The 25656-nt window shown below is 45.0% G+C and overlaps 1 protein-coding gene across 1 annotated transcript; it reads left to right on the top strand.

Moving 5' to 3' along the window:
• Nucleotides 1-3401: 3401 nt before the first annotated feature.
• On the top strand, nt 3402-25415 carry AP3M2 (adaptor related protein complex 3 subunit mu 2). The gene is made up of 9 exons (XM_075343034.1): nt 3402-3509; nt 14829-15146; nt 16119-16290; nt 17704-17841; nt 19168-19253; nt 20749-20882; nt 22206-22413; nt 22495-22639; nt 24526-25415. Exons 2-9 carry the CDS (start codon nt 14874-14876, stop codon nt 24624-24626), a joined length of 1257 nt encoding a protein of 418 aa, XP_075199149.1. The 5' UTR covers nt 3402-3509; nt 14829-14873; the 3' UTR covers nt 24627-25415.
• The last annotated feature ends 241 nt before the right edge of the window (nt 25416-25656 follow it).

Here is a 25656-nt window from a genome sequence, read left to right as displayed (position 1 = left end):
AGACAACAGCCCAACCATTACGGTAAAGCCACCGCCCAGGCATAGAGACTCGACGGGCCAGCGTCTGCGGGCAAAAAGGGCTCTCCCGGCACATACTAGGCTGGGGAGCGGACTACCGTTGCTCAGGCATAGGAATCGGCATTTCTACACAAGTGAGGTGCAGGAGAAAGGCGGAAACCACCAACCTAAGGGGAAAAGCGCAGCCGGCTGCGGGCACCGTTCACCATCTTGTTTGGTTTACCAAAAACTCCAGCGTGTTTGTAATAGTGAGTACAACAGTGCCTTCGGGCCGCGCACCGCACCGACACCGACACGCCAGTACCATCCATTCCCCCGCCTCAGCACCTCCCTCGGGCCCCCGGGACCATCATCCCCCTACCCATGGAGGGGTCAACACGAAGCTGCGCAACACCGTCCCCAGGAGCCTAGTCAACGGCAGCGGTGGTGTCCATCCATTCACCACAACCCGTGGGTGGCGTCACGAACTCAAAACCCCTACAAACAACCGCGGCTCCGGCCGTGGGCCTCCCCACTGTAGTCCCTACGTGTAGCGCCAACCCCCTTTCAGTGTGACGTGACCCTCGGGTCCGTAAGGAGCTCGAGCCACCCACCGACGAGCACGGATCCGAGCAGCTCGGCCGAGCCCCTGGGCGGTACATCAGCATACAGAATGGGACACTTTACTGACACCGGGATCCCCAAGTACTTCACACCATGGGGATACGATACTTAGCACATAAAAGGAGGAAGGGCCCATAGGCTGACACACAACGGACTTGAACTTTCACGGATTTGGGATCGGCTGGAGCCCATCGTGGTAGAGATCGGTACTCTGGGGCAACATCTGAACTACCTGGGAGTAAAACACCTGGAACCACAGCCCCGGTCTCTGCCTCTCCTTTACCAGTGCCGTCGGCCAGCGCTGTGGCGCCAACAGGGACTACCACCACCCCCGTCCGTCCTCCATCATCCTCCCCAGGGTAATCCCGCTCCGCCTGTGGGGAGCGACACCATCCCGGCTGCGACCTTCAACATCAGCCCCGGAGAGCAGCACCTGCAGCTCTGGCCCGCATCCCTGGCCGCGTACACAGGTGGTGTCACGATCAAAACCCTTTCCTAACCGTCACTACCATCCCCATCCTCCATCCTGCCTCCCGTCCACCGCCTTCCCTCTCTTCTGTACATCTTGGGGTCACGAACCGAGCCAGGCCAGCCCGTGACGACGCAGAGGATCTGCACCCCCCGGCCCGGCGACGTGTCGGATGAAAACCCCTTCAACCCCGGGGTATTACACTTGCATCCCCGACCCAGCTGTCAAAGTACCGTGTCTCCCTGAGTGGCACCTGGTGGCTACCTTCCAGCACATGCCTATCATCACCATGTAGTGAAGATGAGGTAGTTGGTTATTTACACCGTTTCAGGTTGAGCCGGTAGTGTGACCCAGTTGGTCCACTCCCGCTCCGCCCACATGCATAACATTCTTTCTTAATGTCCCACTTGACAAAAGAGGCTCTTGCCTTGCTCAACCCCCCTTTGGGAGAGAGGTGACCCTGTTATCTCGGACCTGAAGACCTTCCTTGAACCCTTCTGCAAAGTTTTCAACGAACCGGGTCTGGTCGCCACTGCAGCATCCTCCCTTATCAGTCTGTGATAGGGTAGTCAGACTGTAGGACAATATGCAGCTCAGTTCCACACCCTTTCCTCAGAACTAGGATGGAACAATGAGGTACTGGTAGCCACCGTCTTGGATGGTCTGTCCAGGAGGATAAAGGATGAACTAGCTGGTGGTGATGTTCTCGCTACCCTAGATGACCTAATCTCCTTGGTTACTCAGATTAATCTCATGTTCCAGGAATAGACCAGAGAGGTGATGCGTGAGAACAGACCAATGCGTCTGGCTCCATCCTTCCAAAGGCCACTCAGTTCCCAGCCTCCCGCGTCCACTACCAGTCCTGAACATCAGCAAGTTGACTGTGTCAAGCTCTCCGAACGACAGGAACATCATCGTGGCAAAGGATCCTGCTTCTACTGCGCTCTAGTGTTTGCCGGCAACGGCTCCCTCTGCGAACAAAGCTGCAGGGGAGCGGATTTCTCCCGTTCCAAGCGGGTTTAATCAACACACAGCAAGACACAAGTGCAGGAGCAAGGGCCCCTACCTTACCAACCCGTGTGCGGGACCAGCACACCCCTCCAGAGGCAACCGGCATCAGGCCTTGGTTTACAATACGGACTCTGTGAATTCTTCCTAAGTGTCAGTACACCGGTGTCATCCGGTCCAACCTGCCGACGGCGCCCCAGCACTGCTCCCAACCTACACCTGGGCCCCGGGACTACACTTCCCCTACCCATGGAGGGGATACCACCTTGCTGCCCCCCACACCATCGGTCCCGGACGCCGGCCCCGAGAGGCAGCGGTGGTGCTGCCATCCCATCACCGCAACCCACGGGTGGCGTCACAGACAATCTCCCCTGTAAATACCCCGCCTCTTTCACTGTGTGCATGGACGGGCGGTTGCACGAGCCCCAGACACGACCCCGGACCCGAGCGTCACTGGAGCAGCCCCGGTTGCCGCAGCGGAGGCAGCACCCGTCCGCGACACCTACACTAGTCAGAAAGCAATGTTGGTGTCACCCATGATCCGGCAGTCATTTAGGAAGGGGTCACATGGTGCGCCGGCCAATCACAATCATGCCAATACTTGGCATGGTTGTTATGGCTACAAAAGTGCCCACAGCCAAAAAGCTTGTTGATTGGCTACGATGCAGCCTTTCAATAAACTTTATTCAGCATCAGGGGCAGACATATCATTGGTGCAAGCTGTGCGGCTACACAGGGGCACATTTGTACCTCCAGAGCAAGTGGAATTGTGCATTATGATGAGTTATTGGATTAAAAAGGGCCCTTATATTGTTCCTGCACAGTGCCCTCTTCTGTCTGTGTCTGCCAGTGATCCCATCAGCGTCTCAACTGGACTATGGAGTTCCGTGAGAAGTCCGTGTTCGGATTTGAGCCCCGCGGTACGAACCCTAAACTTTACTGTTTGGTTCGCTCATACTTTAGCCCAAATTGTGTCTGACCTAAGGTTGAAAATGATGCAGTTCTATAAACAGACACTAGGTGGAGCTAAAAATCAGTCCTAGGATAGAGTAATGTCCTACCAGTAGTGTATGTGAAAATACGTTATGTCTATAGAAACCTCTTGTGTTGTTTCAGTAAAGTCTGCCCTCTGGGATCCGGCCTTGCTGGACGCTTACTATCCTCTCCAAGGGGGTCTGTAAATGCATTGCCAATGTGCAGACATTTTGGAACAGCAGCACCATGTGACAGATCCTTGCAGTCTCCTCCCCTGTACACATAATGCTGCTGCAGCTGTGGGAGGAAGAGGAGGAGGAGGAGGAGGAGGGGGTCAGCTGAGCCTCAGATGGGAGGAAGCATCATATGATACAGAGGAAGGAGCTGCACTGAATGAGGCTGACATTATATCCAATGCACCGCAGACCTGTGTAAGGTAGGATCCCTCCTATTCCTCTGTATAATCCGGCTGTACCCAGGGCTTCATTATTATGGCACATTGCAGGGTCCCAAAACTGGGAAAGGGGGTTTAGGTGTCCATATGCTGCTACATACTGTCTATACAATACTGATCGCTGCGATTCCTGTCTATATCCTCCGTGCATAACCCATAAATATATATATATATATATATATATATTATATATATATATATATATATATCCACCCTTGTGGCCTGTGCGGTCAGGCGCTATGATTGACTGCCTGACCCAATGGCTTCCTATTACCGTTTTGTCATTATGTAGTAATACAAAGGCCTTAATGAATGGACAGAAGTGTTGTAAGGCCTCAAAACCACGTAGGGTATTTCTCCAATTTTTTTTCTATGGGGCATGAAGAATACACACCGTCATAATCTTATCCCTCTTTCTGATGTGGCTTTTCTCTAAAATTTAGTGCATTATCTGGCGGTATTAATTTTAGTCACCTAGTTCTGAACCCATCTGTATAAGCCTAAAGGCCCCGTTACACGCAGCGGCATCGCTAACGAGATGTCGTTGGGGGTCACACACATCCGACCTCGTTAGCAACATCGTTGCGTGTGACACGTACGAGCGACCGCTAACGATCAGAAATATTCACTTGATCGTTGACACGTCGTCCATTTCCCAAATATCGTTGCTGGTGCTGGACGCAGATTGTTCGTCGTTCCTGAGGCAGCAGACATCGCTACGTGTGACACCCCGGGAACGACGAGCAACAGCATACCTGCGTCCTCCGGCAACGAGGTGGGCGTGTCGTTAATGCGGCTGGTCTCCGCCCCTCCTCGTCTATTGGCGGGCCGCTGTGTGACGTCGCTGTGACGGCGCACAAACCTGCCCCTTAAAAAAGAGGTTGTTCTCCGCCCACAGCGACGTGGCTAGGAAGGTAAGTCAATTTTACGCATCATAGCGATATTGTTCGCCACGTGCAGCGATTTGCCCGTGACGCACAAACGACGGGGGCGGGTGCTTTCACTAGCAACATCGCTGTAAAGCAGCCTTTAGTTTCCCCTCTGATCTCAGACTAGACCAATGTATTATAAAGTTATAATAATCCGTATATCCTGGTGTGCTATAGGCGCTGACATTCCTTACGGTTCTTTTTATAAGCAGTCTCGTGGCGGTAGCATCTCCAGATACATCTCAATTGGCCGCCTGTGTACATAGCCGACTCTCCAGGATGTTTGCGTATGAAAAGAGATCTTATGTCTACAGAAGGGGTTTTGTCTAAATACATAGGGCTGGGACTGGACCTGTACACCGTATAATTCCTCTAATCTGACATTTGGTCATTGAAAAAAATCTGGTAATCTAGGCACATTCCATTTTTATTAGATTTAAGGCTGTATGAACACGCGTTTTTGTCGCGTTTCTTCATGCGTTTTTTTTTCTTCCAGATTTTAATCAATACTGCAAGGAAAAACGCATCCCAGCAAAGTCTATGAGAGTTGTGACTTGCTGTGCGCACGCTGCTTCTCTTTTTCTTGCAGATTTTGGTGCAGAGAAAATCTGCAGCATGTCGATACTTTCTGCGTTATTTTTTCCAGTGGATATAGTCCATTGCAGTGCTTGTGCTCGATCACTGCAGTGGATTATATCTGTCAGAGCTGCATTCGCAGCACTGACCCTTCGCCTCACACACCGTGCAGCATCCAGCATGGTCTCTAAGGCGATCTGTAGCTCAGTAACCCGGAGTTGTGAAGGCAGTGATCGCAATACAGGGACCTAATTGCCAGAGAGAGGTAAGTGATGCCTCTCCGTGCCTCCTGAATGCTGCAATCACGATTGAACGCAGCATTTTAGGGGATTAAACGGCGGGCACCGTTCGTGGCAGTGAGAGCTGGGTCCTGGCTGTAACAACCTACGGAGACCCAGCAGGAGTACAGCGCAGTAACCCCCGTGATCGCCATGAAAAACACTTAAAAAAAACCTTTGAAAACGCAATAAAAAACTAGCGTTTCTTTTTCTGCTGCGTTTTTCCGACCAAAACATTCCGTTTTATGTGCGGAAAATCTGCACATAAATCTGCTCTAAAGGCCACTTTACACGCTGCGATATCGGTACCGATATCGCTAGTGTGGGTACTCGCCCCCATCGGTTGTGCGACACGGGCAAATCGCTGCCCGTGGCGCACATCGCCCGGACCCGTCACACTACTTACCTGCCCTGCGACGTCGCTGTGACCAGCCAACCGCCTCCTTTCTAAGGGGGCGGTCCGTGCGGCGTCACTAAGCGGCCGCCCAATAGAAGCGTAGGGGTGGAGATGAGCGGGACGTAACATCCCGCCCACCTCCTTCCTTCCGCATTGTGGCCGGGAGGCAGGTAAGGTGAGGTTCCTCGTTCCTGCGGCGTCACACGGGGCGATGTGTGCTGCCGCAGGAGCGACGAACTACATCGTACGCGCTGCAGCAGCAATATTTGAGAAGGGACCCCCATGTCACCGATGAGTGATTTTGAACGTTTTTTGCGACAATTCAAAATCGCTCATAGGTGTCACACGTAACAACATCGCTAATGCGGCCGGATGTGCGTCACAAATTTCGTGACCCCAACGACATCGCATTAGCGATGTCGTAGCGTGTAAAGTGGCATTAAGAGTATGTTTACTACGGCTTTTCCATTTTAAGGCTGTGCCCCACGCTGCAGATTTGGTGCACCTTCTGGCAGAAAAACGCACCAAAAATACGCATGTGTTTTTGGCGCATTCTTATGCCAATGCGTTTTTCTAAATGAATTCAATGGATGGAAGGGCTAAAAATCGCGCCAACAATTGACATGCTGCAGATTATTCTCTGCACCAAATGTGCAAGGAAAAAAATAAGCAACGTGCGCACAAAACTTCAGAATTCTCATTGACTTTGCTGGCATGAAGATAGACATGGACACTTAAATCTGCATCAAAAACGCACTGTGCGCACACAACCTAAAGGTTATTCCCACAATCCAAGCTTTTTCCCTATCCTTTATCTTGAATAGAGCAAGGGCGCACATGCTCGACCTCAGCTCCATTCATTGACTATAGGACTGTAAACAGTCGAGCATGTGCAGCTCTGCTCCATTCCAGATGGGGCTCTGTAGAACGCTTTTCTCAGGATCAGTGGTGGCCCCAGCTGTCGGACTACCATCGATCAGTAAATTAGGGATGGCTTTCAATGCTTAACTGCAAGCAAAAAAAATTGGCAGTTTTTTAAAACTCCTTTTGAGATTTGTTTTGTTCACATTCTATTCCACACATTGTTCTCTGTGTGGCAAAATGTCACATTCTTATGTATTCAGTGCAGAAAATATGGCAAAATTAATGCAAAAAAAAGCTCAAACGTCATGGTTCAATAAATAAACAAAAAAAAATTCTACTTTTAAAATCCAACCTCTTCCTCAATTTTTTGAGGACAGAGCGGTGAGTCACATACATTTCTATTTGTGTTTTTCACAGACTATAATGGCGGGATTCGCATATCTGTATTTTTTTGGAGACCATGTGCCAGGGCAAAAAAAAAAAAAATCAAGGAAACATGATTGTCATAGTTTACAATAACATCACCCCAAAAGATCTATGGGTCTGTAAAAGAAAAAATCACGGAAAGCACACGGATGGCATCCATATACTGTCCGATTTTACATGTCATGGGGTGAAAAAGCTTTGCAAATTTTTTTTTTTTTTTCGTTCTATGAGAAATAGGAGGCCAAACATTGATTAAAAAAAACAATGGAAATTGTTTTGTTTTTTTTTTTGTCACATACAGAAAACGTAATTGACATCTGAATGATACCTAGGGGTCCACCCAATGAGCTGGTGTTGCTGGTTGATTGGTTTTGCATTTTTTGCTAAAATTAAAAATTTTAAAAAATATATAATTTTGTGTGTGTGTATATGTATGTATGTATATATGTATATGTGTATGTGTGTGTGTATATATGTATATATAATATGTGTATGTGTCGCGGGCGGAGGAGGGGACGCCGCGCTCTCCCACTGCTCGGGTCCGGCTGCTGCTGCTCGGTGGCTCGAGCGATGGGCCGGATCCCGGGGACTCGAGCGGCGCTCCTCGCCCGTGAGTGAAAGGGGATTGGGTTTTGGGATAGTTTATTGTCCGTGACGCCACCCACGGTCGTGGTGATTAAGTGGACACCACCGCTGCTCTGTGTGGGGATCCCGGGAGTGATGGTATGGAGCAGCCAGTTGTTGGTTTGCCCCTCCGTGGGTAGGGGTTTTGGTGCTCCCGGGGCCCAGTGATGGGTTGGATGGTGGACAGGCGGGTATGGGGCCTGTGGAGGTGCAGGGGCAGCGCTGTGCTGCACGGCACGGAGGTACTCACTCAGCCAGTAAACACGACACAGTTCTCGGTAAACAATCGGCTGGTTGGATGGGTCCTTCGGACGGTTACGGTGCTGCTGTTCCCTGCAGTTAGCGGTGACGGTCTCTTCCTGCACCTATGTAAAGTCTCTTGGTAGCGATGGGTTCCCACCGGTTACCCGCTCCCCGGCTTGGATATGGGCCGGAGGAGCCCTTCTCTTGCCCGCAGGCGCTGGCCCTGGGAAACTGGTGCCTTGGCGGTGGCGGTGTCTCCCCTTAACGGTCGGACTGTTGCCTTCAATCGGGACTTGGTTGCTAGGAGACAGAGGTCCCCTTCACTGACGGATTTGGCAAATTATGGCGACTCCTAGCCTTGCCGGGATCCGAAAGGCCCCTGCCCTGGTGCTGACTGTTCTTCGTATACTGCTCCAGACCGCCGGGTCACCACCCGTCCGCGGTCCTTCCAGCAACCTCCAAGCAGTCCCCCTGCAGACTATCACCGCCGTCTGCTGACCTTGCTGTCACAGTCCGGGGCACACACCCGGACCAACTTCAGGCTTTACTACTCTCACTTTTCTGTCACTTCAGCTTCTCTCTTTAGCTCCTCTACCACTTCCTTCTACTTCTTCCTCCTAAACTGCACTGCCTGGTTTTCCCGCCTCCAGGGCTGTGAACTCCTCGGTGGGCGGAGCCAACCGCCTGGCCCACCCCCTGGTGTGGACATCAGCCCCTGGAGGAAGGCAACAAGGATTTTAGGTTAGCTTGGATGTTCCTGCAGGGAATGTGGGGTGCATGTGATGTTGTGACCTGTGACCCCTGGCTTGCCCAGGGTGTCACATATGTATGTTTGTATGTGTGTGTGTGTGTGTGTATATATATATATTCTTGTTATTCACAAAAACATAAGTGTTGTCTAGATTGGGTATCCTAAGGCCGATATCACACACCTTAACAGTCACGGACCTCAACACATATATATGTGTACTGGAAATGCTTTCCAGTAATCTGTCATGTAGGATTATAACATTTTAGATACAAATGAATATCAGTTCAGTGAAATTTGGAAAAAAAAGAAAGTAATAAGTGTGTAAAAGTAAAGAAGTGAGTAATGTGCACCATATTGATGAGATCTGCGCCATTTCTAGCCACTTCCTGACATATGTTGTAGTATTACGTCTTATGTCGAGTCCACGTATGTGGATCAGATTCAGGTGCTGAGGCCGCACTGTGCCGCCCGCGGTAGACCTCTGATGTCACGGTGGTGACCTGAATGGCGATCTGGCCGCACCGGGTGAGAGCGACAGGCTTTTGTATTGGGGGTTAAATATAATATTTAAAATGGGAGAAAATAATATACTGTGAATAAAACAAATAAAGAGATCATGACGCCAGTTGGGATGTTCGGCTGTGGTATGGCCGGGCACTGCTGAAGGTCCCCAGGAGTTAGGTGGTGATGCACAGTGCCAAAGGTTTTTTTTTTTTTTCCCTTCGCTCCCCCCCCAACTACGGCTGGTTCCTGGGGATGTAGAGGTAGGAATGGCACAGCAGAGAATAATTCAGCCAGAGACAGAGCAGACAGCTTTTACCTTTTACTGTAACTCTGCAGAATGTTTATCACAGCATTCACAATGATGGGTGTACTTCCTGCCCTGATGAGAGTTGGCTCCTCTGCTGTATGGTGGTAGGGTACTCTTCCTCTGCTACTATTTACCCACCTGAGAATAGGTATCTAGGTACCTTGGGATTTCCAAGACCAGAACAATCTGGATGCTTAATCCCTCCTGGCGAGCAGGCGACTTGAATCCTGAAGGAAAACTCACTTTTTTTTTTTTTTTCTAGATGTTTCCAGACGCAAACTTGCCACTGTGCTCCCAGGAAATTCACTGCTTCACATAAAAAGGCTAATAGCAATCTGTTTGCCACTGACCTTGGAAGTACTGGTGGCCTAGGGACTGATACGCTGCCAATGTGTTGCTGGCCTTTCAAGAGGTTTTATCACTTACCTCAGGACAGGACCGTCTACATATTACACTCACTCACCTCACACTGCAACTGATTGACTGAATTTACCTCAGAACTAAGCTTCTCCCCTTTCTCCAAGTGTTAGTTTTATCTCAAGTGAACAGCCCTAGTAAAGGAGTGTGGGCAAATGTGTGTTTATAATGAATAGCAGAGGAAACCTAATCTCATTAAAGCTAACAATACATGTTATACAGATAAATACACATGTAGCTATTATTTGTGGTGACTCAGGCAGAGGGCGCCACAGCACCATACCAGGTAGATTGCCACTGTAATACATAGCTATAGTTTAACCACTTCTATGCCACTGTCAGTCTCTGCCGTCAGTGCTCTTGTGCACAGCACTGTGTTGTAACAGCTGGGGCCTGGTGACGCCCCCATCGCTGGTCCTTCTGTGGGTGGACTTCAGAGGAGAATGTGTTTTCCACTTTGTCCCACAGTAGTGTCGTATTACAATATACAGTGGAACCTTGCTTAACGAGAACAGTCCGTTCTGGGACTGTGCTTGTTAACCAAGTTACCCGTTCAGCAAAGCAAGATTTCCCATAGGAAATCATTGCAATGCAGACAATTCGTTCCACAACGTGTTAAATGTCCCATCCTGGTCCCCTATTGTGCCATTCCACACAAACGCACACGCACATATTATATGCTCACCTTACCTTCCGTTCCATCGCCGGTCTCCTGGGACTTGCTGTTCTCTGGTACGGGGCCGGGCTGTGTATCTCGTTACCATAACGACGAGGGAGGAACTTCCTGGCCAGAGCGCTGACGTCAAAGGCAGGAGCCGCTTGCCTCTGATTGGCCAGCGCGCTGCCTTTCAGTAGCGGTGACAGGAAGTTCCTCCGTCGTCGCTATGGATGCCGATGCACAGCCTGGAGTGGAGCGGAGCGGCGAACTACAGGACCCAGGAGGTCGGCGATGAAACGAAAGGTACACTATATTATGTTATATGCTCACCTTGCCTTCCGTTCCATCGCAGGCCTCCTGGGTCTTGTAGTTCGCCGCGAGGACGTCGCGATGTACCCGGGAACTACAAGAACCATGAGACCGGCGGTGGAACGGAAGGTAAGGTGAGCATAATACTGTATGTGCGTGCGTGTGTTTGTGTGTACATTGTGTGTGTTTGTGTGGACTGCAAGTGTGGATCAGTGCACGGTGGATGTACGGAACCGGAAGTGTGTGCAGAGAGGATTTCGCTCGTACAGCAAAGCTTTCTCGTAAAGCGGGTTACAAATTTACAGAAATCTTTGCTTGTTAAGCGAAATTCTCGTTAAGCGAGGTACCACTGTATGGTATGCGATATATAAAAAAAAAATGAGGCAAAAAATTATCACCCCCATTAAAAATAAAAAAAATGTAATTTTTTTTTTTTTTTTTTTACTAATTTGGTATTGCTACATCCAAAGTCAAACATTAATGGACCTGACTGTTAAATGTAGTACAGAAAAAAAAATCTGCCAGAATTGCATTTTTATTTTTTCTGCAAAAATATCGCCCAAACAATTGCAATGTCTATGTATCTCCAACATACAGCAGTATCAAAGGAGACATCAGCTTGACATGCAAAAAAAAAATAAAAAGCTCTCTTACAGCTCTAAATTAAAACATTATGGGTCTAGGAAAATGGCAACACAAGCAAATGTTTTTCGTTTGTTTTTAGGAATTTTATTTTTTTTTCTTTTTTACACCCCTCAAATAAAAATAAAAAAAACTATATGTTTAGTATTGCCATAGTCACAGTGAGAAATATTTCCAGGTTAATTTTACAACACATTAAACACTGTTGAAAACAAAAATTAAAAACATAATGTTGGAATTGCATTTTTTTTTTTTGCAATGGATCTTTACCCATTCTCCAGTACATTAAAAAAAATGCATAAAACCCCCAAAACAAACCCTCATATTGATAAATCTACGGAAAAGTAAATAAAACTTATGAATCTTAAAAGAAGGAATGGAAAAAAAACAAAGACTCGGGCCTCGTGCACACGTTGAGTTTTTGAGCAGTTTTTCACTAAAACCAGGAGTGGGTGATAAATACAGCAGTGGAGCCCGTGTTTCTATTACACTTTTCCTCTGATTGTTCCACTCCTGGTTTTGACTTAGAAATACTGAGGTAAAAAACTCACTAAATACTCAGTGTGTGCACATGGCCTTAAAAACGAAATATCATCTGCTCCAAATGGCATATGTTGCCTATCTAATATATAAAGCTGAATGTGTGTGTGTGTGTGTGTGTGTGTGTGTGTGTGTGTGTGTCCGGTATTGGCATCTGCATCGTCGCAGCTACAGCCACAAAATTTTGCACACTCACACGTCTGGACCCCGAGAGCGTCATAGGCTATGTTGTGAGGCGAAATTTTAACCCCACGCGTTCCAATTTACCAATCAATTTTGCCCCTATCTACATAATGGGGGAAAAAGTGAAACGAAAAGTGTATCCACACCGTCGCATTTATAATCGCGAAATTTTGCACAGACACCTCATGTGACCCAGGGAACGTCATAGACTATGTTTTGACAGGAAAATTTAACCCCGCGCTTTACAGTTACTCTACAAAAAACATGCCTCCATTAAAGTAAATGGAGCCTGGAACTACAGGTTATTAGTATGAGCTGTGATTGGTTGCTATAGGAACAAAAGACATTCATAGTATAAGAAGCTTATATGTGAGGTAATAAGATGTCGGTGGGGAGAAAGAGATAGAGACAGACAGGGAAAGAGACAGACAGAGACAAACTGTGAAAGAGACAGACTGTGAAAGAGACAGACTGTGAAAGAGACAGACTGTGAAAGAGACAGACTGTGAAAGAGACAGACTGTGAAAGAGACAGACTGTGAAAGAGACAGACTGTGAAAGAGACAGACTGTGAAAGAGACAGACTGTGAAAGAGACAGACTGTGAAAGAGACAGACTGTGAAAGAGACAGACTGTGAAAGAGACAGACTGTGAAAGAGACAGACTGTGAAAGAGACAGACTGTGAAAGAGACAGACTGTGAAAGAGACAGACTGTGAAAGAGACAGACTGTGAAAGAGACAGACATGCAGACAGGGACAGAGACAGGTAGACAGGGAAGGAGGAGACAGCCAGAGAGACGGACAAAGATAGATGAAGGAAGACACAGACCTTGATAGAGACAGACGGGGAAAGAGACAGAGAAATAGAGACAGACAAGGAAAGAGACAGACAGAGACAGGCAGACCTGGAAAGAGACAGACGGAGCACATTACTTAGCCAATTTAGTTAAATCTGTGTGGAATATCTGTGGTGTTGAAATATATGTTGTGAAATGCTTCTATTAACTTAGTTTTTGCCTTTTAAGAATTATATTTATATCTATTTGTTTTGTGGTTTTTGTGTGCAGAATACATTTTTGTTAATACATTCTATTTTGTCAACAGCAGTTATTAAGCCGGGTAGTACAGCTAGTATTGTAATAAATTTGACAATTTGTAATAAAATATTCATCCCTATTGCTTAGTGTTGTGGTTTTCATGCTGTTTTTACAGAAAATTGCGATTTATTGCCTATTTTGGCTACTAAAAGGTGGAACAATATTAAATTTTACAGGTACAAAATGGAGTCTGATCTCTGAGGTAATCTGACAGACCAGTTTAGGACTAGAGCAAGCACAGGCAGGGCTGCAGGACAGCCAAACCAACTGTATATAAAGTCACGGTACACAAATACTGTGGCTATGGAAAACTACACACTATAGCCGTGTGTAACAACAAAATGGCTGCCGCTATTACTCTTGGGCTCCGTTCACGTGTTTCATGTGTATATGCAAAAAAACAAACAAAAAACATCTGACGTATACGCCAGGTATGGAGCCCACAGATGCTGTATCGTTCCATACAAATACAGGAACTATAGTGGTAGCCATTTTGTTTGCTACCAACTGGACTTATCCCGTGTTAACTAGGTGCAGATAATGGTTTTTTTTTTAGTTTTTCCAATGAAAATCGCTTCTTTGGGGTATTTTCGGAGACTATTTTCTTTTTCTTAAGCAGTTTGGTTATGTTCACACAGGTTTTTGGTGCGGATTTGATGCCTAAATCCATATTAAAAAAAGAACTAAAACATTGTAAGCTTCCTATTCATTTGAAAGAGTAAACACACCTATAGTGCAAGTCACTTTTTTTAGGTTATGGGCACACATTGAGTATTTCGTTGCAGAAATTTCTGCACCATTCTGCCCCCTCTTCCCTGTATTTTCCCTGAATGCAGATCTTTGTTAGTAACATATGGCCCCCTCTTTCCAGTATAAAGATCTTTGTTCGTAAGATATGGCCCCCCCTTCCCTTTATACAGTTTATTGTTCGTAAGATATGGCCCCGTCTTCCATGTATGCAGATCTTTGTAAGAGATGGTCCACTCTTCCCAGTATACAGAACTTTGTAAGATATGGCCCCTCTTCCTCTCTTCCCTGTATAGAGATCTTTGTTCGTAAGATATGGCCCCCTCTTCCTTGTATACAGATCTATTCTTATTATTCAAGGAGGTGTGGTCTTTACCGCAATGAGTAAGGACCACGCCCTCTTGACTAACAAGACTACATTGATATGCAGGAAAGAAAGGGCCATATCACAGGAACAGAAAGGTACAGGAAGAAAAGAAACAACGCCTGATTCAGGAGAACAGCGTCATTTACACCTCGTATAAAAATGAACATATTTTTTATAAAGTGACATTTTGTATTCTGGTAATACCGTATAGATGACAACTTCTAGATCTGAGACCCCCACCAATGGCCAGAACAGGGCACTTTTGTCCCATATCTGATTCGGACAGTTTCTCCTGACGTCTAGTTCTGGCAATCGGCAGGCGATAAACTTTTGGTTTCTGGAATACCCCTTTAAATCTAAATGGCTTTTTTTCTATAGTCTGCCTTCGACTAAATTCATTGATAGTAATGTGTTTTGTTTTTTTTTTATATTTCCTCTACAGGGACCCAAAAATATCATCACTCTTCCAAGTTGTCCATCACTGAACATGATTCACAGCTTGTTCCTCATTAACCCTTCGGGGGACATCTTCTTAGAGAAACACTGGAAAAGCGTTGTATCCCGTTCTGTCTGTGATTACTTTTTTGAGGCACAGGAAAGGGCATCTGAGGCCGAAAATGTTCCCCCAATCATCCCTACACCTCACCACTACTTGCTCAGTGTTTACAGGCACGCCATATTTTTTGTGGCCGTCATCCAAACTGAGGTTCCGCCGCTTTTTGCGATCGAGTTCCTTCACCGCGTAGTGGACACGTTTCAGGTATGGCTTTCTTCTAGATGACTTCTCTGTTATTCCCTTTAGTTGAATATGGCTACACAGATGAATTAGGAATTTGTCGCCAAATGGGGCTGCTTTTCCTACCAGTGGGTAGATCTAATCAGTCATTGACAGTTATTGCTGCACACTGATACAGGGAATACTGTCAATCTCTGATAAGGCCTGCCCATTGGACTCTTAAGCGATAAGGACCGCCTACTGGACTCCTAAGCATAGAAATAGCAGGTGTGTAAAAGATTAAAATACACATTATACTGAATATTTTCTTATTGAACCCATATATCAATCTACTCAGCTTCTTATTTATAACACACTGCCTGCAGATCTGACATAGAAAAAGTTATTACGGGTTAGCTTTAATGATAATTAACCTAGGAAGCTTATGGAATGTAATGAGAAGCCTTTAATGTTATTTATCTTAGAAGAAAAATGGTAGAATTAGCCAAGAAAATCCAAAAGGCATTCCTTTAGGCCTAGGACACACGTCGAGAAAAATGGTGCGAGTGGAGTGCGATAAAAAAATCGCATTCCACTCGGACCAATATTGGCCTATGGGGCAACAGCCATAAGCGATTATTTTCTCAGCCCTAATCGGACCGAGAAAACAGTCGCAGCATGCTGCGAATAGAATGCTATCCTGTTCCACTCGCACCCATGCAAATCTATGGGGGCAAGAGAAACATCGCATTGCACTCGCATTACACCGGTGTAACGCGAGAGCAGTGCGATAATTGCAATAGCCGGCAACAGAGGAGATAGGGGTATAAATCCCTCTCTCCTCCGCAACTGTGGTCTGATCGCACGATTGAACCACAGTCGCTTGACACTCGCATGACACTCGGCTACCGTTGTGGTTCAAGAGTGAACCAAGTGTCATGCGAGGACTCGCACATAACCCCGTGTGGCCTCAGCCTTATATTCCCCCATAAAATATATTTCGATTCATCCCGTTAGGATTACTTTGGGTCCTGCTCGGAAGCCGTCATTAAGGAGAATGTTGTGGTGGTCTATGAGGTTCTTGAGGAGATGCTGGACAATGGATTCCCACTTGCCACTGAATCAAACATCCTAAAGGAGTTGATCAAACCTCCAACCATTCTACGAAGTGTGGTGAACACCATTACAGGTAACACTCTCAGAACTGTATCAATACATTGGGACTTACATATACTTAAACCATACCAACTCCAAGATCCTATCCCAATATGTAGTAGGTGTAATAATTAATATTAGCAAATACCTCCAATAAGAAATGTAGTATAGTTCTCCTGCTATAGCCATGTCTCTTACCTCATGTGCACGGCATTGCAGCTTAGATATCCATGGTTACAAACACTCAGGTAGTCACAGTTAGTTGCTCATGGTCATAACCATGGTTACCTAAGGTCCTGCAATTCCCTGCACATGAGGTAAGAGACATGACTATATTAGGAGAACTATACTACATTTCTAATTTGAGATATTTGCTAATATTATTATAATAATTATTTTTTATTATTATTATTATTATTATTATACCTACTACATATTGGGATAGGATCTTGGAGATGGGAACACCCCTTTAAAGGTGAAAACAAGTTACGAGCTATATACAGGATAGGTGATTTGGTGGGGGTCTGACAGTGTCCGCACTGATCAACAGAAAGGAACATTTTTATCTTCATTAGAGGTGCAGTGCACATGCTTGACCGCTGTTCATTTAATTCCCTATGGGGCTGCCTTATATCCCAAGTCATATGGCAAGGGTCGATATTGACTTGTAGGATTGCTACTTTCAATAGCTAGCACTAAAGTTCAACTACTCTTCCTCTCTGAAGAGGCAATTTGCATATTTAATTTCCTAGAGGAGCATTGCATGGCTTATAAGTCTTCTTACACTGGCATGTCACTCTCTACAAGGAGAAACCTTACCCCTTAGATCCCTATGGGGCTGAAAAATGTTGCACTCTGCTTTATCCGACAGCCCCTTAGAAAGTCAATGGAGAAGTGGTTGAGCATCCAGCTTGCAGCTTTATTTTGTAACGGGGATAAAAGTTCCCCATTAGGGGTTAAAAAAAAAATCCTGGTTCTGCCGATCGAGTCCGAGCGGTCAGACCTCCAGCTATCCTGCAAATAGGTGATAACTTGTTTTGATTATAGACAGCCCATTTTAGGCCCTCATACATACTAGTTTAAAGTCAGGAGAACCGGCTTATTTTTGCAGAGATAGGGGACTATCGTGTGTGTATGGGGAACTTCAAACAGGAAAAAGAAGGATTGGTGTGTTAGATGTCAAGGCCCCGTCCTTTTTGTTCTGGGAGATGAGCTGCTCTCGTAGGCATCTGGTAGTGGCTTATTGCCCTTTTCCCATTCAGAATTCATGCACACTCAGACAAGTTGAGCATGCATGTGTATGGCTGTTTGGGTTTTGAGAAATATCTGTCAGCATAATTCTCAGCCCCCTTTTAGCATTTCTTCTGCTGTTACCACAAAGTGGACAATCCCTTTTTAACAACCATTAAGCCAATGATTCTTACATTGAATTTACTGTTGTTCTCAGGCAGCTCAAACGTGGGTGACCAGCTCCCGACTGGACAACTCTCAGTCGTTCCATGGAGAAGAACCGGGGTAAAATACACCAACAATGAGGCCTACTTTGATGTAATAGAAGAGATAGATGCCATCATTGATAAATCAGGTAACCATATTAGTACAATTCCTCTGATGATACATCACATGGCTTTAAAGTGGTAGAAAAGTCAGAAAGAGCTAACATTGAATCAGTCAGAGAGCTTGTCTGACTGCAACGTCTATTGCTAGACCACAACTGTCCACTGTGGCAGCCCGTCTTCAGTTTTGTGCCTGGCATCTTCAGTCCGGCATCCTGGGTGTTTGGAACGGTCGCTATGCATCTGAACGTCACAATATTGCAATATTGGCGTAATCACTAGACCTTGGTCAATCTGTGGACGTGCATCGCCCCATGATTTTGTGGGGCCTAGTAAGAGTGCCGGGTGAAGAAGCGAAGACCGGATGTAATTAAAGACAAGACCAGGGTACCGTGAATCAAATTACTCATCTCTATCTGTAACACTTCTCTCTTATCCAGAACCAATTTCTTAGCCAATTTATGACCACATCAAAGTTCAATTTTTAGCTGATCATTAATCAGCTTAGAAGATGTTTCAGGAGACCAGAGATACTGACTATAGCTCCTGCAGCCAGACATTCTGGTATGTACTAAGATGCATAAGGGCTGTAGAAACCAATCCATATAAAATATTAGCAGATTTATGACCACATCAAAGTTCAATTTTCATCTGGTCAGTTAATCAGATAAGATAAGGGCTAAAGATCTTGCCGTCAGACTTTGTTCTATGTACTGTAATACATAGAGGCTGTAGAAACAAGTTCATGTAAAATATTTAATAAAACCCCTTCTGCTAGAATTATTCTGATGTCAAAATACATACATTTAAGTTTATAAATTCCTATAAAGGTGTATATATGCTCTAATTCTGCATATATGCAGAGGATTTGGAGCTCTGTACAAAAAAAAGAAAACTGAGCTTTCACCACTAAAATGTTGCTTTTGAAAATAAGTCCATACAGAATGATGAACCTAAAAAGGACACAAAGTTAAAAGGTAGAGGTTAGATTTAAGGTGAAATCCATTCAAAATTTCTTTGTGTGAGGTACTATATAAGCTGGTCACATGATATAATAAAACAGAAACTCCGTTCACCATACTAGGCTGTGCTGTATTGATTTCTCCAAGCGCTTGTAAAACAAATCTTATTAATTTGAAGCCCCAATGGCATAGAAGCAGAGTATTTCGCTCACATATGAATGGATCTCTACTTGGAAGATTGTGCTGGGTTATCAGTAACAGAAATCTCTGAGCAGTACCAAAGGGATTTTAATGTTCTTTCTGGAAATCGGAGGAGGTGCAAACTTGACATATTCATCATTGACAATTGTCAATTCTTTGGCTGACATTTTTTTTTTTCCTTCTTCTCGGTAGGTTGTACGGTGGCTGCTGAGATTCAAGGTGTGATAGACGCCTGTGTAAAGCTGAGTGGGATGCCGGATTTAACATTGTCTTTTATGGTAGGTTGGTTTCTTACGAATTTAGAGCCCCCCCCCCCTCCCCCCCAATTTGCAAATTGACTCTTTCTAAGGGGGAAAGAAGCTGCTCTAATCTCACTATTTCCACCTATTAGAAATAACGTCCTCATCAGTCAACGTCTGAGCCTTTAATACTATTTTAACACGTCCAGAGATTTTAGCTTAGTCCTACACCCCTCTACAGCAGCTATTTTGGGTACTAGCCCCTCATCCATATGGCTGAATGAGAAGCACTTGATACAGATGTAATGTGCCACCATGGAGAGTCTTCTTTCCTTCTTGGAGGGAGCTAAATTGCTCGTTATTCTCTATATTCGGCTGGACTCCTTAATGGGGGTGTCTAACTTACCATATTTGTTCTTTACAAATGGCAGATAATGATATAAAATAATGAAGGTATACTCACCAGCTGTAATTTCAGCTGCTTTAGTTCAGGCCTCTCTGGTGGTCTTCACTGGGACAGGAAGTGGAGATGTTCCATTCTTCAGTCACCAGACAGCCGAGGCCCGTGATTGGCTGCAGTGGTCAGGTGACTTAGAATGAAGCGTCATCAGATGTGCCATCATGATGGGGATGGAGGTTTCATTGGAGGGCTCACACATCTATTATGTACCTGGTTTGCAAAAGAAAGGTGTCCAACCATTTGGAAACTGCTGAACACCTTTATACACCACAATGGCGATAAACTGCCTCTATGGCTTATCAACATTTGGGGACCCAGTACAACTCTATGAAAGCAGGAATGAGGCTCTCATAGAGTTGTATTGAGCTGTGACCTCCGGATCCATGAAACACTGGAGCTTCCAGCAGGTCACAAATCACCGAGACTGGCCAAAGTGGTGGTGATAGTAGGTGAAGCAGGCGGAAGGTGAGTATAAGACAGGGGGCTTCAATTTAAAGCACCCCTCCAGCTGTGCAATAAAACAAAAATGCTTTGTGGTGCTTTTGAGTGGTGCTTTAAACTTTTTACACCATTTGGTGATTACATGCTCTTTTCATCACCACACATTCAACTTTAATGTTCACAAATCAGCTTAGAGCAGCTCAGAAAATTACCAATAAAAGACAAACTCACTGTCAGACCATCAAAGGAAACTCACTGATGGATTCTCAGTTAACTCATTCTGCAATCACAGTGCAACACATCTTGTATAGCCTATGATTGAATATATATATATATATATATATATATATGTATGTATGTATGTATGTATGTATGTATGTATGTATGTATGTATGTATGTGTGTGTGTGTTTAATGAAGCCCTATTGCAAAAATTACTTTTAACCCCAAATAAGAAAAAAAAAATAATGTCCACAAAGGTGGACGACCCCTATTGATTTTGATGTGTTGGCCATGGATTCGTTAACCAATACTGATGATGAGCTTTGAATGAGTATACCTAACTGGGATTATGCAGTAATTTACTATACTATCATTAGTACTCATCTATATCTTAATTTCTTGATTTTTGCAGAATCCTCGTCTTTTGGATGACGTGAGCTTCCACCCGTGCGTGCGCTTTAAGCGATGGGAATCCGAACGGATCTTGTCCTTTATCCCTCCAGATGGGAACTTCCGACTCCTGTCCTATCATGTCAGCGCCCAAAAGTAAGAAGAGTCAAAATGGTTTATACTCAAAAAAAAATCTGCCAGTATAATATAATAGATGTAGTTAAAGGGGTATACCCATCTTACAAAGTATATAGTTACACTGTCACAGGAGTGTCGCACCTTGCTGAAACCTTGGGGGGGGGTGTGAAGATCGGGGATCAGGAGGCCTCTGCGTTTGGTTGTTGATCGTAGATTCAGAATTCTAGAATTTGCTCATCGCTTATTGTGAGTGGGAGCGTATTTAATTCCATTTGGTGCTGACTGAGTTAAGGCTGAGATTGACTTGGCTGTTTAATCTTATCTGCAGCCACTCTCTTCTGCTATATAAACTCACTGCTCACGCTCTCCTATGCCGGCTATAGTTCATTCTATAACTGACCACTTTGTAGGAGCCTGGCTATGGAGAAGCTGAGGTGTTGTTGTTGTTGCAGCTGAGAAGCCTCCTGCTTGAGTAGCTGTGGAGAACCACTTGTTGTGTCTTTCTCCTGTTTCTCTTACCTTCCTCTTGTTGTTTTCTTGTAGTTGTTAGACTAACATCACAGAGTGAGTTCAGGGCCAGCGAGGTTCTAGGCATGCGATGGTGCATGGGGGAAGTACCCATCTAGGTACGTTAGGGAGTGCAGGGATCAGCCTCAGGTGAGTGTTAGGATGTGGCCCCGCTCCCCACTTCCTAGCGCCACGGCCATCCGTTGTATTGTTTCCCTGGTGTACCCTTTGTGTTCCTCTCCTCCCGGCTTGACATAGGCTATGCCTTCACTTTGATTGTTGGCAGACCTCTGTGGCCTCTACCGATCCTGAGAATTTAGGGGATGTAGTTGTTGCTCTGCATCTTCTTCACCAGGCGTACCATGCATTGTGGCAACCTCCTGGCCACCGGCTGTGCAGTGGATGGGCCTGGTTGCAGTTCCCTGCGCAGCAGAGGCGCCGGGAGCACCGCTGTGCAGAGGATCCAGTGCTTTACTTGAGTTGCTGACCCTTCATACTCTTTAGTAGGGGTCCTAGAGGTCTAAATTGGGTTTTTAAAGGGGCAGTCCAGGATAGCAAAAACAAAACATGCCCCATAGGTGATGTGTTGTATTACATGTTACCCCAGTTTATCTTTAGGATACTGAGCTGCAATACCAGACCCCACCTATAAGCATTTGTGGCGCTGTTCTGGGGAAGGGTTATACTAGATAACCCCTTTTACAATAGCTCCACCGGCCATAATCTGTTCAGTCTTTGGGTCATTATACCCTAATGGTCACCACTGACTTATTTATTGCTCTTCCGTTCTGCCAGGTCGTCTTATTGTGGCATTTGCTTGATCTTCCATTACAGTCTCGTGGCCATTCCAGTCTATGTGAAGCATGGGATCAGTTTTCGGGAGGGCAGCAGCTCTGGACGTTTTGAAGTGACCCTAGGACCCAAGCAGAGTATGGGCAAGACCGTGGAGGGAGTGACTGTGACCGGACAGATGCCAAAGGGGGTCCTGAACATGACCTTGACCCCATCACAAGGGACATATGTATTTGATCCCGTGACCAAGGTGCGTTGTGCGAGCAGTTCCTGAATATTGAGATATCGTGTTTTCCCTGTGGTGATCTCATTATCACATCTGTTCTCCTAGTTATTGTCATGGGAGGTGGGAAAGATTAATCCTCAGAAGTTACCAAGTCTGAAGGGAACCATGATCCTCCAAGCCGGCTGCTCCAAGCCCGATGAGAACCCAACGCTAAACCTTAACTTCAAGATCCAGCAGCTCGCCATCTCAGGTACAGTCCGCGGATCCTACAGGAAACCTCTTCTTACCTACTGTCCACAAAAATGACAACACAGATCCCCTGATTGTGTCCGGACCAACTGACCATCTTATGTGTATGGGGGCTTCCTGACACCCCCCCCACCCTCCCAGGAGAAAAAAAACATAGGTCTCGTTAAATTACAAGAACCTGATGTATTTTTTTTTTCCGTGGAAGATCAACAGGTGTCTAACAGCAGCTTACTCCCCTCTGCTCACTCCAAAACACACGCATGCACACTCAGTCAAATCAAGCATACATGTATTTTTAGGGACGGGGAGCTATTGACTGATGCTTGTTAGGCCAAAGTACGGTGGGCACCTTTTTTAGTGTATGTACCCATGAATCAGGACTCACTGTGTCCTGGACGCAGCGGGTCCTGACCTGCGGGGCCGTGAGTCTCCTCCACAGGAGACTGCAGCTGCTTGTACCCACGATCAGAGTTCAGTGCGCTGTGGTCTCTCACTGTGTTCTCCCTACAGAGGACGCATGCGAATCTACAACAATTGACGTGCTGCAGTCTGGAAAGCCGCACCACAGGTCAGTGTTTGCGGAAAAAACAAGCACAGTGGGCACGGGATTTCTAGAAATCCATCCACTGTGCTTGTACTGTACAACGCAGCGTTTTGGACACAGCAAAAACACGCTACATCCAAAACACTGCAAACACTGATCATGGGCACACACCCTAACTTTTAAGTATTTTGTCAATCTTCATGTTTAAGCCAATTTTTCAGGCTTGGTTTGTCCACAATCCTTTATGCTATCCTTCAACCACTTTTTAAAAAACCACTGGGGAGCAGCAGAGAGAGTTAAAAAACAAAAAAGTTATAAATTATGGTGTAAATGTTACAATATTTAGTGCATGCTTTTTTTTTTTTAATGCTGCATTAATAAATGTCCACCAATTTTATTCAAAATTGAACAATTGTTTTAGTTTTTTTTTTCCGATTCGTTTCTTTTAAAATGGGGTAAAATACCAGAAGAAATAGAAAAAAATAAAAAAAATAAATATATATATTATATATAATCTTTTTTATGTTTATATACAGTATGTATATAATAAATTATATATATATATATATATATATATATATATATATATATATATATATATATATATATATATATATATATATATATATATATATATAAAAAATATAAATATATATATATATATATATATATTATAATATGCACCCTGAATAAAAATAAAAAATCACATTACAACACCTTAAGGTTCTTACATAAAGAGGAAAAAAATATATATATATTTCTGAATAATAGCCTAAATGTTATGTGCTCATGTTCAAGATTTGGTGCAGAAATTTTCTGTACCATATCTGCACGTTGTGGCAAAAAAAAGCATCAAAACCAAATGCGGTTTTGATGCGGTTGCTTGGGCCATCATGAAAGTCAATGGATGAATAAATGCTGCTAAACCTAACCAGTAATTGACATGTAGATTTTCTCTGCATCAAAATCTGCACCAAAACCACACAAAAAAAAACGCACTGTGTGCACAGCAAATCTAAAATCCCATAGACTTTGGTGGTTTCAGGAGAGCCAGGCAGATTTCTGAAAAACTGAGTGTGCACAGGTACTTAGTGTTAATCCCAAATTTGAATTTAGGCAAGAGCAAAGAGGAGGAGAAGACGGGGAGTGTAATGGAAAGAGCACAAGCACAGCAGGCACCCTCATCTTCCCATCCTATTTGAGGCTGTTGGGTGTCCTGCACTGCAAAGTGACGTCCTAGCCATCATACATGGTCTTCTGTAATGTCTGTATTTGTTAATTGGTCATTAGCTAACCCTAACTTCATTCTTTTATTTCATCTTTTTGTTTGCTACCCCCTATAGGCCTGAAGGTGAACAGGCTGGACATGTACGGTGAGAAGTACAAACCCTTCAAAGGAATTAAATACATGACCAAGGCTGGAAAGTTCCAAGTCAGAACATAAAAAGCAAGATGTGATCCGGAGAACGCAGAATTTTTGTCAACACCTGTGAAGTTTTGGAATGCACCTACAGCATTGTACTCGTGTATATAAGGAGATGTGATTGCAGTGCGTGTATGTAGATGACAAGTAGCGGCTGTGTCTTGTATATAGATCATCGGAGATGTGAGAGAGTTCCCCCTATAAATTCATGTTAGATCATCAGCTACTGGCAGAGTTTTACATAGAAAAGAGGGACTCTACTAAAATAAAAAAAAAGGAGCTTCTGGGTTCTGGTTCACAGAATTACGACCACTATATTTAGGGCAGAGATCCTCGGGGGCAAGGCTTGAGGGGAGGAGCATATCTGAGGATGATCCACCCCTGAGGAGCTATCTCTGTTCCTCTTCCTGAGTTGTGTGTGCCAGGATAGCATTTACCATTATTCATGCATCTTAGCACTACTAGAGTTGCTACCTAGTGGATTGTGTGTTGTGGTCCTACGTGTGTGAAACTATACACACCTCTGCTGTGAATCTATGCTTACTGAAGAGCGCTGCATTCTATGATGGCTTCACATGGCAGTGCAGGAACCAGGCTTGTACTAGTCTTACCCAGCATGTACCACCTGAATGTGCAATATGGCAAAGCGGCTAATAACTGTGAAGCTTTAAAGACTACTGATGGTCAACGAGAAGCTGATGGTGACTTGTAAGACTAGCCCTATCACGTGACTCACAGGATATTATATGGTGGGACTGGAGATGGAGGACTCACATGTTCCTTTGTGTAATAAACCTGTTCTTATTGGGATTTAGTTTTGTCTCTATAGTTATCCCTATACAGCGTGTCCACCCATATCCTGTCCATCTCCATTAACTTGGAAACTGCGGCAGCTGTAGGCATAGAAGTGGTGTCTAGGTATAGTAAAGTAGCCATGCGCTACGCAATGAAACCACCTATAGCGCCACCTGGTGGAAAACAACGGAGTTAGCATTTTTATCTCGAAAATGGAATGAGATGGAGAAAAAAAGTGAAATAAAAAATTGTAGGG

Source organism: Anomaloglossus baeobatrachus, chromosome 4 (assembly GCF_048569485.1).
Source record: "Anomaloglossus baeobatrachus isolate aAnoBae1 chromosome 4, aAnoBae1.hap1, whole genome shotgun sequence".
In the NCBI taxonomy this organism is placed as follows: domain Eukaryota; kingdom Metazoa; phylum Chordata; class Amphibia; order Anura; family Aromobatidae; genus Anomaloglossus; species Anomaloglossus baeobatrachus.
The sequence above is the reverse complement of the archived record's forward strand: the minus strand, read 5'-3'. Positions and strand labels throughout refer to the sequence as shown.

Coding starts and splice junctions, on each gene's coding strand:
- AP3M2 (XM_075343034.1), top strand. CDS start 14,874: ATGATTCACAGCTTGTTCCTCATTAACCCTTCGGGGGACATCTTCTTA. Junction 17,842..19,167: donor TGCCATCATTGATAAATCAG/GTAACCATATTA, acceptor TCTTCTCGGTAG/GTTGTACGGTGGCTGCTGAG. Junction 19,254..20,748: donor ATTTAACATTGTCTTTTATG/GTAGGTTGGTTT, acceptor TGATTTTTGCAG/AATCCTCGTCTTTTGGATGA.